The sequence below is a fragment of the Artemia franciscana genome, chromosome 1 (assembly GCF_032884065.1).
Source record: "Artemia franciscana chromosome 1, ASM3288406v1, whole genome shotgun sequence".
NCBI classification, from domain to species: domain Eukaryota; kingdom Metazoa; phylum Arthropoda; class Branchiopoda; order Anostraca; family Artemiidae; genus Artemia; species Artemia franciscana.
The window spans coordinates 65,761,469-65,781,323 of NC_088863.1; the positions used below are offsets into that span (position 1 = coordinate 65,761,469).

General features: G+C 36.2%; 1 protein-coding gene across 1 annotated transcript in view; it reads right to left on the minus strand.

Annotated features, from left to right (window-relative positions):
• Window positions 1-19,855, minus strand: part of LOC136032974 (influenza virus NS1A-binding protein homolog A-like) — a 100,360-nt gene that overhangs the window by 47,507 nt on the left and 32,998 nt on the right. Inside the window, exons 4-5 of the mRNA XM_065713482.1 lie at window positions 3,457-3,655; window positions 750-935 (exon numbers count right to left, since the gene is read on the minus strand). Coding sequence (XP_065569554.1) covers window positions 750-935; window positions 3,457-3,655 — 385 coding nt within the window. The remainder of the gene's footprint in view (window positions 1-749; window positions 936-3,456; window positions 3,656-19,855) is intronic.

The window sequence follows — 19,855 nt, forward strand, 5'->3', positions numbered from 1 at the left end:
TGTTCCACTGGACTGACGTTTGGTGATCTTGAATATAATATTTAGAAATGCCATTTTACGTTTTGGGTTCACCAGCCACTGATATGTGGCACAATTAAAGAAAAACATTGAACTTGTGTGACAAAAAGGCATTAATAATAATAATAAAATTTTTAATAATGTAAATGCCAAATTCAATTTGTAAACTAGCAAAATTTTTCTAATAAGAAGAGAGTGGAACCAAAATACGAAAAATGTAGTTTTCAGGTAATCCTTACAAGCGTTTTTAAGAGAATTAGTACAAAAATCCCCCATATTAGGGAGGTGAAAGGGATTACTTTCCTATTTTTTCGCGTAATTCACCTGTTTTCGTGTCGTGTAGTTTAAATATAGGAGTTTTGAGAGAACAATGCTATCGAATTGAGAAAATAGGAGGTTGCAATAACTGCAAGAAGGTGAAAAAGTGGCACAAGTAGTTTTTTCTCATATAAACTACCTGCCACTGTAAGCAACAGAAACCTTCAATATGATAGCCTTGACATTACCTTCCAGAGAGAGAGGTCATGGATCTAAAAAGTAATCACCAGAGATGGTAATCACATTCTGTATTTTGGTAATTACTTGCCAGTATTTTTTTTTCTGAATCCTGCAACCTTGCACTTTTTGCAGTATCTTTTTTGAGTACATAATACCCAAACCCGTAGACTGTGGTAACAAAATAGCCAGAAAAATCCAAGTACTATATGGACCAACTTAAACAAGCAACATACCTTTCCAGCTAAATTGTTGATAGTTGCTTCAGAATCGAATTCTTTTCTTATCCAGTCTAGAATAAGCGTAGAGAGGGCAAAAGGAGCCCCTGTTCTTGTATTTACTTCTTCTTTTGAGTTTGCCAAAACTTCAATTTGAATGACGGGAATAGTTAATAAATGATTTGATGTGACAAAAGAACCAATCTAAAAACAAAGTAAATATGGTATAAAACAAGAATACCAAAGAGGTGGCAAGGTGGGTAAAACCCACCTTTGCTCGTAGCAATTATGTCAAAGAGCAATTTCAAGCAAGTTGTAAAACACACAGCAAAATGATATGAGTTACTGTTTCTCATTAATCTCACGATCTAATTCTTTGAGATCCCCCCCCCTCCCGGAGAGATCACAGATGGGTATTTATTTGTTGTTTCTTCCCCAGGGGTTGTCGTTTCGAACTGATGGTCCCAGAATATCAGGAAGAGGCTCGTTCAAACAGAATGAGCCTTCCAATAACAGCGACTAACTGGGTCATATTTAGGATTCTGTTGAGGAAGGAAAACCAAAAGGATTTCCACCCTTGACATGCATATAACTTTTTTCATGTATTTCCAAACGAAATTTCATCTCAGGAATAAGGCCTGCTGTGTCAATATAGTCTTTCTTTAAATTTAAAACAAAAACAGGAAATTAGTATAATCAAGCAGTTCGAATTGACAAACTGCATGTAAGGAGTGAATCAATTTTCCTAGTGGTTGGAATTTTTTCCTTAAAAGAAAGATCACAGATGAGAATTTATTTGCTGTTTCTTCCCCAGGGGTAATCGTTTCGAAAAGACGATCCCAGAAGACCAGGGAGAGGCTCATTCAAACAGAAATTAAAAGTTCTAGTGCCCTTTGTAAATTACCAAAAAGATTGCTCCAGGAAGGAGTGGCAACCTCTGCCATTTTATTGCAGCAATTTTCGATTTCGCCTAAAGAAAACCAATTTGCTACAGATTGAAAATTATAAGATAACCAATCAGTTTAAAATAATCTTGAAACTATATATTAAGCTTCCTAGTTCCAGAGGAAGTTGCGTCAACATATTTTTAATGAAATCATGGTTTTTGCTGTATAGTTCTGCATCAGCTACAGTGAAGAAGGAGCAATGAATCATCGTTCAGGCAGAAAGTGGGGGGGGGGCAGATGACTAAAAAAGCGCATTTCAATCCTCTAATTGTCTGACTCTCTATCAACCTTCAGAAAACATAAAAAGGGATCTGGGGGGGAGGGTGTTAGGAATTAATCTCTGTACAGGGTGATACCTCCCTTATTATTTCGGAGAAAAAATTTCCGATTTCTTTTAAAGCTTCCTTTAACTAAACTGATTTACTCATATTTCATAAATTATAGACGTGAATACGTTTATAATGAGTGAATACATAAATATAAGTGAATACGCATCAACTATTATAAAGGAAGGATGGTGAGCTATTTCGTATGCAGGGAAAACTGGGGGACACTTCAAAGAGTGCATTTTAATTTCCAAATGTCCTAAGTCTCATCGAGCCTTCAGATAAATAATGAATTATTTCTGGGGAAGCAAGAGGATTGAAAACTGATGTCTAATCTCTTTGAATTCCTAGGAACATTTTTGGTCTTAATATTGGTTCTTGGAGGGAGGGATACAGAAGTGGAAAAGGCAAGGAAGAGCATCAGAACTTAGGACATGTTTTGTGTGTAGATGGGGGAGGGGCTAGCAAGTGCTACAGGATTTTTGCTTTTAGCAATGTCAATATTTTTCTTATTTCTTCTTATATACAATGCTTCGTGGTATTTAAAGATATGTATATAATGCATTTCAACATGAGAGAGCCCCACTGTAGAAATCGCAATGACTTAAACAGTCGCATAAAAGGTAAAAAGTCACGCAGAATTTCCAATCATTTGCAGAGGCAAATTTCCAGCATTTTTATTGGGGCCTCCTCCCCCCCCCCCCCGCCATTTTGAATTAAAATGGAATAGTTGTGGACAGCAAGTCATGACTAATCATAGAAAAAGCCAAGACGGTTAGTCCAATTGAGTGAGAAGCAAACTTGGCATTAATTCCCCCCCCCCCAAACGACACCCCTGTTCCTACGAGCACCTTCATTCACTCAAATTAATGTACTAGAATATTATTAAGGACTAATTAAAAAGAAGTACTGTTCGTCGACCATCTTTTAACTAAACATTCAAATTGTTTTCAAAATTTAAATTACAACTGGATTACAATACGATTTCACAGAAAAAAAATTGAGGATATGGTTTATGGGGCCGGTACTCTATATCACATCTTGGTTAGGCGTCGGTAGATTTGAAAAACAATTAGAAATTATATATTTTTTTTAAAAACAGATTTTTATAATTGAAAGTAAGTAGTAGAAGAAAATTAACATTAAATGTAACTATTCCGTAAATAAGGGGGGAAGCTTTATCCTCAACTCCTCGCTCCAAAGGTTGACTTTTTGACCAAATTCTTTCGGAACAACTGTTGAAGAAACAAAGGTCGTTATACTTTGGCCGATTGAACGAGGAGTTCAAGATGGGCTAGCCTCCCACATATTCATAAAAAAATTCGTTTTAAGTTTTATTGTTGTTCCTTACTTTCGGTTGAACATTTTTTTTTTTTTTTATTCATTGATGGCGTGAATTTGAGACAGAAAATATATTTGCCTCATTTTGTTTCCCATTGCTCTCCGACTCACCTCTGCTGCAAGATACTTGTCCACTTTTTCAACAAGCTTTTCATGCTTTGTAATACCAGGCAGCGACCTTATATCCAAAGCAGTAATTGGGTCTAAATTGTCTACCAGAAAATGAGCACAAAGATTTACAATTCTTTCCATTTTCAGTCGTGACGCGGTTAGATAAACTGATTTAACTCTCGAGAGGGGAACGTCCAACCTAAAAACAAAAAAGGATATAATATAGGCAATGAATCCAAAATCGAGACTACTACCAACAGCTCAATGCAGTCCCAGGCCACCTGAGGCCAACAAATCTACACACGCTCCACCGCAATGTATTCAAAGCCTCCCTCTTTAAACCCTCTAAAGATGTACCGATTTCCCTAAAATCTTTTCTTACGACATTATCCCACATCACTCAGGGACGACCTGCTTTTCATTTGTCGAATCTGCATCTGCACACGCATGTGCAAAATCAAGATGCAAATTCTAGTTAGAAGTAAAACTTAAAGAAATACTTCAATACGTAAACAGAAATTACAATACTTCATCTTATTTCTGTTTAAAGGAATTGATATTCAATAATAAGCAGCTTATAACCTAAAAAAAAAACAGAAGCTAACGTTAAAGCTACAAAGTGAATACCCTACTTGAAAACCAAAGTTCAAAAATCAAATACAGAAACCTTTTTTCAGAAGGGAAATGGGATAGGAACCACCAAGAAGAAAGGAAAGGAAAAATTTTATACTCAATTGAGTAGGGGCAATATAATTAAACATGAGGAATAGAATACAAGGTCTAAATTCGGATTTCAGGCAGCAAATTCTTTGTTTGGTCACAATTTATTCAGGTTAGGCCTAAAGTCTGGACTGAGGGGGGGGGATTCTGAAGTACGGGTCAACTACCGCCCATTAAATATCTTATTTTCATATTTCGTAAAATTAAAATTCGAAAAGATTTATTTTAAGAGGAGGGGTTAATTAATAGACGAATTTAAATAAAAATCATCAAATAATTAGAAAAATAGATAATAATGTCAATTAACGAAACTTTAGAAAGAGTGTGTCCAGAGTACGAGTTTGAGGTCAAACTCAAAGTGGGGAAAAGCAAGTTGGACTTGGGGTAAAAACAAAAGTCATCTAATCTACTATCCTAACTCGTTAGAAAGTAGTGAGGGGGTTCCAGTTTTTATGAGGCCCATAGCCATTACGTTTTTCTTCTTTCAATAAATTAAGATGATGAAGAAGTTTAGCGGCGAAACCCTTGTGGGCAAAGTAAAGGTGCTTGTTACGTAAAAGGGAATGTCTTCTAAAAGATGCAGGTGTATGTTATGAAGTTTGAGTTGAGGGTGACGTAATCTTGCGTGACTTGATGGATCTTACGATTTGCTTCAGTGCTGTTTCTGCATTGGAAGGATAAACATTAATATCTTATAATTTTTTTCAAAGAGTGAAGATGAAATATTGCCAGAAGACGTGTGTATACGATAGTGTTGAAGTAGCATTGAATGCCGAAAAAAAGAAATATTTGAATTATGAAACCAGTGCTAATAGTAACACCTTTTGATATGTACGGGTGCATTGTCATGCAGTAAGGTAAATTTCTCCGGAGTACCGAAAAATTTCAGGTGGTTATAGAAGTAGATATGCAAGAGTAACATCACCAGAGAAGTTAGTGTTACCCGTTGATAGATCTTATCACCATCCTCCTACTATTACCATTCAACGAAAGGTAAAAAGAAGACGGGCATACCCCCGCAATGTCATGCAATATATCTCGTCTATGTGCCGAAACTGTTACCAATGTGAAAATAATTTGGTATTAGAAAGAAAAATTGCTGGTAAAATAAAAGGGTACTAGCTGAGGGTATCTGCAAGGAAATTGAAGATGAGTTGATGAAAATCAAACATGCAAACGCTACTAGCCTCAATGATAGTTTACCACATGGATACGTTCATTGAAACTTAAATCACTATGTAAGACAAGAATGTTTCAAAAGTGTTTTTCTCGTTAGATATTATAGTTGGTTCCCACTCCTATCTATATAGTGCCAATAGAGACCAGTGTCATCGAGTACCTGAACTATAGAATGGTGTCAAAAAGATAGAAAGAATCTTAATTCATTTTTAGACTATAATTGGTAGTGAATTTCAGGATTAAAAATGAATATAATAGACAGAAAAAAAAGTATAGGAAATATTGCTACTTTTGAACAATGGTTAATGCTAAATGATAGTTTTCAAAAATTATCAGTGCAGAAGAGTCTTCACTAAGAGAATAATTGACGTTATAATAAAAAATGAGTTCATCTTTGGATTATAGTAAAAGTGTGTAGTGGTCCTCGATGTGTAGTGGTCCTAAGGCATTTAGTCACTTTATTAGCATACAAATCGAAACTATACAAAATGATATTATGCATCTGTTTGTAGATTACCGAGAGTTTTAGTCACTCTTCCCATTTCTCTAGTGGTCCAATAAGCGATAAGCATAAGCGATAACAAGTGATAGCAAAGAACTTTCATTTTATTGATCATGAGTCAGTTTTTTTTTTGGAAGTGAGACATTCAATATTGAAAGAAAGTTTTATACATGTCCATTTTTTTTTGGAAGTGAGACATTCAACATTGAAAGAAAGTTTTATACATGTCTATTATGTTTGTATACATTGAGCAGCTGGTCATCCTGTGAGAATTGTACTATTGTTGATAACTATTGTGAAAAGTGTATATTATACATTCCATGTAAACTGTGTAGAAGATATGCAGCGCGAATTAGAGACTGTAATTCTTGTCTTGAAAATGTTTGTGACTCTAACCCTAGAGGTTCACTATGCTCCAATTGCCACTAAGATAAATGTGATCAATGGGAAAGTAATTACCCTGGAATGATTACAAAAAAAACTAAACATGACTTCAGTTTATTTTTAAGAGATTGGTATCGATATGGTTTTAAGTTATATTTCGAAGAAGAATCTGGCCTACACTTCTATTGCTGGAATAATAAAAGTCTGATTTTTACGACATCACTGTGAATATACCGCTTATTATAATTATAAACCTACTAATTTTTATTTGGCTATAACAGAAAGTGATTCTTTTTATGAAGATTTTGTGTACGACATTGCTTCAAAAAAAATAAAATATGTGAATTTATAATGTGAATCAAGATAGTATCGCTGACTTTGCGAAGAGATATAATAAAAGTTAAGTTACGTTATATTGTAAAAAATGTGACCCTGACTTTTCATGCCAAGATGGATATAAGCTTAATCCTGACGAGCTGTCGGCACTTATCATTCACGATGGTTACCTATACGTGTGAGAAGAAATTTAAAGTACGAAGAGTTTTGCACATAAAAAATTGATTGATTAGGAAATTCACAACCATTTTAAAAGCATTTCACTTCTCGGGCACTAGTATACAGGTAGGAAAGAGACACGTACAGTAGGCCCAGAGGATTGAAAAATTTAATATTCTTCACTGTTTGAAAGATGCATAATCAATGTCCAGTCTTTTCAGTTGATGGGCAGTCGTTAATAATTCTAAGGGTAATGTTAACACTTTGAATATGGTAGAGGATATCCGACGGTATGCAATAGGATTTGTATTTGGAAATGTAGGGATCCAAATTGAATACATTGATTATTTTATTTGTATTCATAGTGCCAAGTCTAATAGAACATTGCCACCAGGGGTATAGATTTCAAATTGATTTACCAAAATTAAGGTTAAAAACTCCTCCAACGGTTTGGCAAAGGAAAACTCTTAACGTACTGTACCCATTCCGACCACATTCATATCTCGAGAACCGGACCAATGCAATACAATGATATGATGAGCTTTTACAAGAATTTCTTCGCTCAAATTATTTCCAAATAGTTTTAAATCTTGCTCAAGGGATTGCATTGTTAATTTATATAGGGTTCTGTAGGATTTATCGAAGGATAAATTACAGATTGGAAATTCATTTCCTTCACATACAAGATATAAATGTCCAAACATTTCAAATTAAATGGAGAATTTGTCCATGATCCTAAGGAACTAGCATTTTTTACAAAAGCCAAAGCAAGTTTTAAAGATATTTCACCATTTATAAATAACAAATCGGTGTAGGCACGTTTACAGGTAGCAATATTACTTCCACAAACTCTTAATTTCTCAATTTCCAAAGCAACAGAACTAAAAACTTGTTGTTTTTTTACATGAAGTATTGCCGAAGTGAGGGACTGTTGCATCAGGTGCAGTGCCAAGTGCTTTTCACAAAAAAAATTGGACGGATTAAGTTGTAACTTTATATCAGTCTTAACTTTGGGACGTAAACATTGAGATATATTGAATATATCAAGATTTATTTTCCCAAGTGTAAATCTTGAGCTGTCGTACCTCTAAGCATATTGATAGTGTCAGTGTCCGTTTTTTATTCATATCCAATAGCCGGACCTCTCTTTAGCTTATATGACATTGGAGTCATCAACATGAATTGTACACAACTAGCATAATTTGCAAGATTGTTGCTTGTGCTGTCCAACATTCCATGTATGCAGACTGATTTGTCTAAACAAATTATGTAGTACACAATTTTATGGGATAACCCCTCAGCTGTACTTGATTTTTCATTGTTAGATTTTATTACGACCACATTTAAATCAATAAATATTGAAGTCAAAGCTATGAAATAATGCTCATTGCAACAAATTTGAACATGTACGTTTTTAGAGAGCAATTGTTGCGGATAAAACTGTTCATAGTAACCATATTTTACATATACATCAACATATTCTTTGTTGAAAAGATTTGGAGATGAGGTGACCGATGGATGACATTCTTTATGTGGTAGATATGCCATTTCTAGGAAAAGAAGTCTTTTTTTATCAAACAATTTTTACTCTTAGTTTCTTTTTCCTCTTTGAAAAGAGCGAAGTTATAAACTTGCGGGCTGAGTTGAAACTGATGAGTGATGAGGTGCTTCTTACCCTTTTTAAACCTTTCCCACTTTGTCGTGATTTCGATCGCTCATCAAGGAACATCTCGCATTGAACCTGAGGTTTTTGGAAACACTTTTTTTTTAAATCCTTCCCAAAGTCACGATCACATATTTTAAAAGCCACAAATTCCACAACACCGTTCCGATATAATTTTAGCAAGGGGCAGTGCAGAGCAAAACAACTTAGCAAACCATTGCCAAGACCGTATCTGGACATTGGCGAGCAACCGCTGTAATACTCCATTCCAGGACCCAATTGATCTAAGAGTAGTAAATAACAATCAATTTCAGGACAAACAAAAGTTTTTTTGGGGCAATCTCACTAAATAGGTCGAAAATAACATGTAATCGCAGTCAAACCTTTTATTATTACTAGAGGATCGCCCAATTCACTTCTAAATGCTATATAATGAAGGTACTTTATGTCTAAGTGATGAATTTGTTCATGAGTGGTTTTTCACTCAAGAATACGTACAAGAGGGACATAGGTATTACTGAATCTCGATGTCTCGACAAAGATGCGTACAGAAATATGCAATTGTCAGCCTCACATATATCCTCATTGAGGAAAATTCTTTCACTCTCAAATGGATTGGTAATGTACATTCTTGTCTGTTCTGTCGAATAGTTGAAAGTAAAACCAGCTCTTTTTCGACTCGCAATTTCTTGTTGATAACTCGATACAATTCATGAATATTTTAGTATTTCTCGTAGAATAAGGTGACAAAGGGGTAATCATCAGAGTAAAAATTTGCTACCAAACCTTCGTCAGGGAAGTCAAAGGGTCTAACTTTTATGTCATGTACGATACTTCCTCAGGATATCAGATGCTTTTTTAAGAATATAATCGATAAGAGCAACTTTACACCCCCTCTAAGTTGATGGAGGTGGAATTTTATCCAAAAATCAATTGTATCATTCAAATCATCATAGATAGGGGGAGAGACAATGAACATGACTGTCACATAAAAATTGTTAGGCATTATGAACGTCTTCAGCAACAATCCAAGAATCAAAATCAGAATTTATCCAAGCCAGAGAACAGACAATTGTCTCTTACCCTTGCGAGTTCGAGTGTTTAATATCTTATCAATTTGATACATATCAGTGGGTTTAATTTCCTGTAGCTCATACTCATTAACACAACCAGGAATCATCACCTCTTTCATGTCGTTTAGACGATACGTTACAGGTTTAGTGTCTAAGACCTTCGACACTTTAAAAAAGTTCAGTGGACCACAAGTAATGCCTCTTTTCAAAAATATTACTTGTTTGATAGACTCAACCTGCATCACCGACATTAGATTTATTCTTTTTCACTCGCCTCCCTACATTGAAATATTGTTTAAGACAAATATTAAGTGTATTGTTACTGCGATGAACATAAAGAGGACTATGATTGGAAGGGGATCGATGATAACGTTGATTGTGAATCAACATGATTATTTATACGGGTCCCCTCCCCGCCTCTATTAATTGCAAAATTGTCCAAATGTGTCTTACTAAAACCACTCATCTTCAAAGATTTAGGCTTTTAGATAAGGACTTGGTACTTAAAGCACTTTAAGCTCGTATCGAAAGAAAAGAGTTGTCCACCTTTACAACCCTTTAAATCTGCATTATATTTTGCACCCCTTTTTCCTTCCACCTCTTAAAACAAAGTCCTTTTTAAATTTCGTCATATTTAAATCTAAATTTTCTGTAAATAATACTTTTATACCAGCTCCCATTTTTATTATAACACTCTACCCTATTAAAAATACCTACCATCCAGTGGGGAAAAAACGCCCTAATAATTATGTAATTTTGGGTAAAGCGTCTGCATCTCGGTTTACAAGTAATGCGAGTAAACCTCACTCGACTTTTCATTTAGAAAAAAATATTTTTGAGCCAGGGATGTCTTAATACTGTCCCCCCACCCACCTCCCGAATCTGTTTTTCAAGAAGGGCCTGAATCTTGCTGACACAGGAGTGTGCTATGTCTACTGGATCCACATGGATACTACCACTTGTAAGATTATTGAAGGAGTCTCCAAACTCGGCTCTAAAAACATATATGTTGAGAGAGACGGTGTTTGCTAAATAAGTCAGGCAATATGCGGGCTGAACCACTTCAACTTTGTCCTACTCCCCCACATCATTATCGCTCATTGGGGTGGGCAGTTTCTCTACCTCGCTTGCTAGGAGCTGTTCAACTCATCCATAGTCCTCATCAAGGCCGAGATCCCACAACACTTTCCTGTGCTGGCATACACAGACTTTCGCGGAATTGGGCTGGAGGGTAGAATAAGCTCTACATATACGCCCGTGATATAGGTGGTAATCCATTTTTTTGAACCTAGAAAATAACAAGAGGTTATTAGTTTATTGAAACCCTTACGATTTCATCTTGAAAATGAACTTATATTAGGCTGCAAATGAATAGAATATTAGTCCGAAAATGTTCTTAGAGGATAATGTGACCCTTCTGATGAAATCAAAGAACACTACTAAATAAGGATGTCATGACCAGAAAATATTCTATACATGGACCCCCAAAGTGACCCTTTGGGTCCATAGACCCCTCACTACAAGCTAAAAATATAAGACCAGAAATTACCACATTAATTTGGGTAGAGTGACTTTTCTTTAGACCTCAGCTATTATAATGCCCTAAAAGTCTTAGTCTAGTAGACTAAAGTCTTCTAAATAAGAATGTCATGACCAAAAAATATTCTATACATGGACTTCCAAAGTAACACTTTGGGTCCATAGACCCCTCACTACTAGATGAAAATATAAGACCAGAAATTACCACATTAATTTGGGTAGAGTGATTTTTCTTTAGACCTCAGCTATTATAATACTCTAAAAGTCTTAAACAAAACATACGGAGGGTGTTTTGGTGACCAATGTGAGGCTCCAAGAAGGTCAGCAGCCAGATTGTCAATTAACTGGTCGAAATGGTCTTCAGGAGCCTAAAAAAGATAAAATCGTTATTCCCTTAAAGTAACTATAATTTAAAGCTGAAAAAAGTGTTATTAAACTAAAAATTAATCTTAATCCAAGGGCCAGTGGCTCTTCAAACCCTTCAGAACTAACGGGCAGGGCCCTCAACTGTCCATTTATTAACCTGAAAAAAATGTGTTGTTCCTATTATTTCTTTCAGGACCGCCAAGAGCTGCATCGGTCAGTACTCTAAATTGACCCGAAAAGAATGGGGTATTTTCATTGTGATCAAAAAGCATTTTGGACAATGCCCTTAAATTTCCTTCCCTGAACAAGGTTCCCCTTCAATTGTACAAATATAACGTTTCAACATTAGAATGTAGGATGTTAAAGAAAACACCTTTTTTCAAAACACTACTAATCGCTAAAAGAATGGATTTAGAGAGCCGAAGGGGTCCTAAATCCCTCTTCAAAACTAACGTAGGGGCCCATTATCAATCTATTTCTTTCAGAAAGCCGAAGGGGTCCTAAATCCCTCTTCAAAACTAACGTGAGGGCCCATTATCAATGAATAGTATTAATCTAAGGACTGAGAAGAAAAAGAAGTTAAATCAATACAAAATGCAATACAAAATGGAAATACAATACACGTATTCCCCCTCGAAAGGCTCCATGGCCATATCCTCAAATCTCCTTCTTAGAAGCGACAGTAAAACACTAGGTTTTCAACATTAGAATGCAGGATGTTATAAAAAAAACTTATTTTCAAAACCCTACCGATCGCTTAAACAATGGACTTTTTTCAGCTATTTCTTTTTGGAGTCCGAGGGGTTCCTCAACCCCCTTAAAGACTAACATTAGGGCCCATAACATGGCTGAAAAAGAATAAAACAAATCTAAAGATTAGGATCCTCAAATCCCCTTCTTACAGGCGACAGTAAAACGCTAGGATTTTCAACACTAGAAATCAGAATAGAAAAACACCTTATGTTCATTGTAAAATGGTTTTACTAGCCTAACAAGAGCTAAGAGCTCATAAGGCACTAGTGATGAGGTCGGAAGAGCCAAGAGCTCATATGGTATGAGCTCTAGCAAAATTATAAGAATCAATAGATTGCTTTAAAAGGAAAATCAGAGGCTTAATGCCGGTCGGGATTTAAAATAAAAGCTCTGAGTCACGAGGTCCTTCTAAATATTAAAATTCATTAAGATCTGATCACCCACTCGTAAGTTAAAAATACCTCAATTTTTCTAATTTTTCCTCTCCCTTCAGCCACCCCCCCCCCAGATGGTCAAATCTGGGAAAACGACTTTATCAAGTCAATTTGTAGAGCTCCCTGACACGCCTATCAATTTTCATCGTCCTAGTACGTCCAGAAGCACCAAACTCGCGAAAGCACTGAACCCCACTACCTAACTCCACCAAAGAGAGCGGATCCAGTCCGGTTATGTCAATCAAGTATCTACGACATTTTTAAGTGTTTTCCAGGATTTCCCGTTTCCCCCTCCAACTCCCCCCAATGTCAAAAAATCTGGTCGGGATTTGAAATAAGAGCTCAGAGACAGGAGTTCCTTCTAAATATCAGATTTCAATAAGATCTGGTCACCCGTTCTTAAGTTAAATACCTCAATTTTTCTGATTTTTCCGAATAAACAGCCCCCAGCTCCCTCAAAAAGAACAGATCAGTACCAATTATGTCAATCTCGTATCTATAATTTGTGCTTATTCTTCCCATCAAGTTTCATCCCGATCTCTCTACTCTAAGGGTTTTCCAAGATTTCCGGTTTCCAAGATTTCTGTTTCCCCCTCCAACCCTCTATGTCCCCGGATCCAGTTCAAATTGAAAATGAATCATCTGAGACTTAAGATTCTTCTAAATATCAAATTTCATTCAGATCCGATCACCCAATTATAAAATACCTCAAGTTTGACATTTTCCAAGAATTCTGGTTTCCCCTCAAACTCTCTTCGATGTCACCGGATCTGGTCGATATTTAAAATGAGAGTTCTATAGCACAAAATTCTTCTAGATATCAAATTTCATTAAGATCTGATTACCCGTTCGTAAGTTACTACTACCTCATTTTTTCTAATTTCACCAGATTACTCCCCCTCCCAGCTCCACCAGAGAGTGGATCCGGTTCGGTTATGTCAGTCAACTATCCTGGACTTGGGCTTATTCTTTCCACCAAGTTTCATCCTGATCTCTCCGCTTTAAGCGTGTTCCAAGATCCCCCCCCTCTAAAGACACTGGATCCAGTCGGGATTTAAAATAAGAAATCTGAGTTTCGAGGTCCTTCTAAATATGAAATTTCATTAAGATACGATCACTCTTTCGTAAGCCGAAAATAACTCATTTTTACTAATTTCTTAGAATCAACCCTCCCCCCAAACTCCCCCAAAGAGATCAGATCCGTTCCGGTTAAGTCAATCCCATATCTAAGACTTTTGCTTATTTTTCTCAGCAGGTTTCACCCCGATCCCTCAACTCTAGGCGTTTTCCGAGATTTTAGGTTTCCCCTCAATTCCCCCCAACATTATCGGATACAGTCAGGATATAAAATAAGAGCTGTAAGACACGATATTCTTCCAAACTTCAAATTTCATTAAGATCTGATCACTCCTTCGTAAGTTGAAAATACCTCATTTTTTCTAATTTTCAGAATTACCCCCCCCCCAACTCCCCCAAACAGAGCAGATCCGCTCCAGTTTTAAATCACCTATCTAGCACTTCTGATTATTTTTCCCACCAAATTTCATCCCGATCCCTCCATTCTAAGCGTTTTCCAAGATTTTAGGTTCCCCCCAACTCCCCCCAATGTCATCGGATTTGGTCGGGATTTAAAATAAGAGCTCTGAGACAAGATATCCTTCAAAACACCCCATCACCCGTTCGTAAGTAAAAAATACTTCATTTTTTCTATTTTTTCCCCCAGATGGTTAAATCGCGAAAACGACTATTTCTAATTTAATCTGGTCTGGTCCCTGAAACGCTTGCGTTCAACATATAGTGATCGCTATATGTCACTTGGTTAATACCAAGTGCAATAAAAAGTAAGCTATTTTTTAGGATCGGGCAATACCATTGAACCCCCTTTCAGAGGTAGAGAGCAAAGTTCGCAACATCCTAGATATTTTCCCATGCTTAAAAAAAAGTTTACGAAAAACATCAATAATTTTACTCACGCTAGGGTTGGCATCTTGCATGGTCATCTCCCCATGCTGGGGGGGGGGACAAAAGGGGAGCATTCTCGCCCTGTAATGGGGCTGCATCTTGGATACTATGCACGCTTGGGGCAGCTCCCTTCCTCGGTCTCTTGCTGGGGGGAAGCTCAGAATTTTACTGAATTAGGAATTAAAATTTTGTTTTTTCATGTAGCAAAAAAATATATCTTATTGGATCATTTATGGAAATTGGATTTCATAAAGAGAACAAATATGGTAAAAAAATGGAAATAAACAAGCATTTAAGAAATGTTGAACTTGACCTTCAGAAATGACCCTGTTGCCCCCCCCCCTCCCACGCACACACACTTTGATGCGGCCCTTACATAGGAAAAATGCCGTAATGATACAGATCTAAGGGGGCAAACATTAACAAACGATGTGTAACCCTTGGATTAGCGAGTGAAATTTAAACTTTTATAGGGATTAAAGGGACTTCCTTAATCAAAGTAAGGGGGAGCAAAAATGGGTATTTAATGGGAAAATTTTAATTAATGAATATCAAAGACCGTCAATATTTTCTTTGCGTTTTTATTCTTTCTATAACATAGTAAGTGAAAAACATTCTTCAGACTTGAGCCACAAAACCTTTATACAAGAGCGTCTAAATGTAGTAAAAGAACATTCTGAAAAAAAAGTATTGGAGTTCAATAAGCCGTACATAACTGAAAAATGTGGCTTAAAAATACCCCCTCCCCCCGAGGAGTCTGTAGACTCGCTTCTGAAAGTTTCATTTTCGTAACCTATCTCCTTTTCAAGATACCAAGTAGCTAAATAAAAAAATTTGGAGGGATTTAGCCTGTATCGTTTATAAGAAGCAACTATATATCAGAGATATGTAAAATAGATAGCCAGACAATCAACAAACTTTTAGTGTTTAGCCTATGGTTGCATATGACCTTATTAAGGGGGGGCTCACATAGTAGTCAAATTTCCCTTGTTTACCTGTTTTTTACTACAAGGAAAGAAAATTGCCCACCCCTTTCATTGAACGCTTATATTAGCTACATTTAAGTTACTATTCCACGCTAACATTCAATTTAACTTCCGCCTCTTGATTCTAATGAAAATAATTCCCGTTATTTTACATTGACAAGTCGTTTATTTTTCATAATTAGAACTTTGCGGACAATGCTGGTGTTATAAGGGCCCATTTACGGTTAACTAACGACTAACAGCTTGCTTGCCCTCTTTAGCGAATAGCTGTTGGCAATTACAACGGATGCAGTCAGAATTAGGTCAACCCACCGAAAAATTCAAGGATTATGTTTGATCATAATTCACCAATTTCATAAAAAACATCTTTATTTGTCATCTGTTTGCCCTGGTTAAGCGCTAATAGAAGGTTTAATCTACCAGCTGGTAAAAGTGCACCGTTTCGCGCAGTTATCGCAACACCGGTGGATTTTGAGCCCAAAATCTGACGAATATTAATTAGTGTTTAACCCATCTGTCAGAAATAAGCCAAAATTCTTCAATAGGATTTAATAGAGTCATGGCAGTAAAACACATTCTTACTTAATAGTCTTACAGTAAAAACATATTTTTACGTGACACAAATTAGATAAATTTATGCGCGATAAACCTGCTTTATGCAAGGAGTTGGGGGGGGGGTAGCTGGAAATCAAGGATAGAGTTATAACAAGTTAAATTTGAGTATATTATCTCTCATTTTAGTGAGGGTGGGGGGTATATAGATAAAGACTTACCTGTCAGTATCTTTGAGACATTCATTTTTTAAAATCAAGTTGCATCGCCTTCAAAATCTAATACAAGGCCAATGAATTTCCATTACAGCACCAGTTTTTATACCCCAGGGGGACAAAAGAAAATTCCTCGATTCCCGCTAGAAAAATAGGAATTAATAGCGGATCACGTGATGCTTTTGTCTCCTGGGAGATAGCGGTACACCTTTCGTTTGTTTGGAAAACGCCTTGTTTTGCAAACCTTTGTTTCTAGAAAAATCAATAGAGGACTAGACTCTATAACAGTTCTGCTCATATAAAATGGCGCAAAATCCTTACACGAAATGGCAATTCAGGGAGTAAGAAAATATTGAGTAATGAACAATTGAGACCGTGCCCTTACTTGAGGGAACCCTGAAGGTTCTTCCTGGCCCTCGTGGGTTTTTATACAAGAGAAGAAAAACACTCTCTATTATGTACCATTTCCATAGCTAAACTTACTCTATTACGTAACAACCAAAGAAATGGTGATTTAGCGGGCCCCTGAAGGTTTTCCCCTGGTCTTCACAGGTTTTTATATAATTAACAAATGCATCGTTTAGAAAACTCCTCAATTACGTAACATGCACCTGAATCTTTTAGAAAACGTTACCTATTACAAAACAAGCATTTGCACATTGCCCTGAGGCGGTCGCCGTTAAACTTCTTCATCGTGTTTAATCATTAAAGGTAGAAAAGAGCAGTGGCTATGGGTCTCATAAAAACTGAATCCCCCTCACTACTTAAGAGATCTAAAAGTCTAAGAAAGCACGATTTTATCAATTTCGCAATTACAAAATCTTCGGAAGGTTTTACGTAAAATAAAGAAAAACCGTTCTTGTGGAAAAAAGAGCAAAAATGAAACTTAAAAAGGCACGAAATTTTTCCCTTCTCTGTGTATGAAACACAAACATATGCAATAAGCACAAATAAAGATAATTGTAATTACTTATATTTCTTAGATTATCTCAAACTATCCCAAACTTACTGATAAAGCATCAACCACATAAACAAAGAATAGTTTTGGGAAACAAAAAGTAGTTGCGTAGATAAGAGAAAAATAAGAAAAGAAGGTCTCAACAGTCCTTCACCAGCCTAGGCAGTATCAGGAACTATTTGTACATAATCTAGAGTATCACACAAACTTAAGATAAAATAACGCTGTTGTAGAAACCGAAAAGACATGAAAAAGAACTCAAAAATTAGTGGAATTTGGCAGTTCATTGTTCTCACATCCCGTAATATCAACAGCTAGTAAAGAAAGAAATTAGCAGTAGATAATTACCACACTTGATTATTTCAATCAAGAACTAATAAACTTAAGCATAAACAAAAGAAATTCAACTATTAGTGTCATAACTTGTATTTTCAGAATTGGGTTTGAAGGAGGTTTTGAGCGGGTTTGACAAAAATATTTTTGTTTTTTCCGAATTTGACCCAGTCGAACTTAAAAACGTTTTCATTTTACAAATTCGCAGCGTGTTGAATACGGGTTCTTCCAAAGTGTAACAAGCCAGAATAACATGGTTGAACACGGGTTCTCAGTAGACCCAAATCCGTGTAGAACACGACATTCGAAACCTTGAAGTGCACAACCAGGGTCCAACTCCGTTTTGGATGTGGGTGGTTTGAAGACGGAGCTAGTAAGGAGAATTACAATTCCAAATACCTGAGGCTCATCTATACTCCTAACGGTGCCAAGATATATTCATTTTCACCCAAAGTCTACGAAACCTTAGATAGTTTTTGTGGTTCATTTTTCAAAATGTTTGCACGTTTTAATTATTTCTGTTTTTCTTTCACCATCAAAATGTATCTTTAAAAAAGCTTCTTGGCTAATTTAAGCAATGACTAAGATAAGTGAAGCAAGTTTCTACTAAAATATATCCCAAACACACCTAGGACATTATATTATGAGTCCCCTTTACCCGTCTTAGGTCTTCTTAACCATGAAAACTACGATTTTTCCTTTGGCTACTACAAATTATGAAGTACCTAGGGCGGTATCACGTTTTTGTCAGTGTCGCAATATTGAATCGTAATAATAAATAACCAATATTGTTTAATTAATTTTAACAGTACTTTTCGCCTAGAGACACTATCACTGAATATTAATTCCCCCTAAAAAAGCTACACCCTCAAAGGAGAGCCTTCTTAAGCTTTTTGGTGCCACATATTTTTAGTTATATATATTTATTATATTATTATATATATTTAGTCATATAGTTCTATCTTTTATACGAGATTCTGGATCCTGTATTACTACTACTGCTACTAATACTACTACTAACAAGTCACCAAAGAACCAACCCGCCCGAGGCCAATACAGCTATGCACTCTCCTCATCCATCTCAGTCTGTTCAACACTTCCCTTTTTACACCCTCCCAAGAAATTCCATTTCCTTTAAATCTTTCTTCATGACATCCTCCCACCCCAGACGAGGACGACCTGCTTTCCGTTTAGCCCTAGACGGTTGGCCGAGAAGGACAATTTTCGGCAATCTGTCATCCTTCATCCGCAGAATGTGCCCTAGCCATCTCAACTTTTCTTTCATTATAGCCCTAGAAGCGGTATTGAACCACATTTTTTGCACAGCCTAATGTTTGAACAGACGGGTACCCAGAACAATTCACAGGAAATTTCTCTGGAAAAAAAGTAGAAAATCTTCATCCACTTTTCGGAGCGCCCATGCTTCAGACCAATGTTTTACCACTGTCATCATTGTACCTTCCAATATTCTAATCTTGGTTTTCAAATCTTGGATGGTAAATCCTATCCTCCCAATTTTTTTTTTACTGCGAAAAAACACCCTGGGCCTTGGCGATTCTACTTTTAGCTTCTTTACTACTCCCACAGTTTTTACTAATACTACCAAATACAAGCCCAGAACAGGTGTTTCAGAGAAAAATTTTTCAAAGCGTAAGTTCCAATAAATTCCATATAAAAAGTGTCCGTCTTTGCAATAATTCCTCCTCATATTTCCAATATAATGGCTAATTTTACACTTAAATCATGGGTTTACCCATGGATACGAGCCTTTCACCATTTCTGGCAACTTTATATATGGAATTTATTAAAACTTCAGCTTTAGAAAAATTTTCTCTGAAACACCAGTTCTCTCCTTGGTTTGTGAATGATGTTATTTCTGTGTGGGATCATGGAGAAGAGTCACTTCACTCCTTCTTGACTCATCTAAACACTGTGGACCCTAACCTTCAGTTCATTTTAGCACTAGAAGATAACAATAAACTTCCTTTTCTAGATGTATGAATTTTCAATAAGTCTACTAGCCTTGAATTCTCCATTTATAGAAAGCCTAAGCATAACGACAGGTATTTACATTTTTCCTTCAACCACTCCCCCTGCATAAAAAGAGGAGTGGTTATTTCTTTGGTTGACGGAGTTATAAGAATATGGTCGGAGCCTCATATAGTCTCCGAATTGAAGTATATCAAATATATATACCGATAGATATATCAAAAGAAATGGCTTATTATTTTGATTCCAAGTACAGAAGTTTCTTTAAGTTTAATGTTGCGCACCAAAGGTTATGA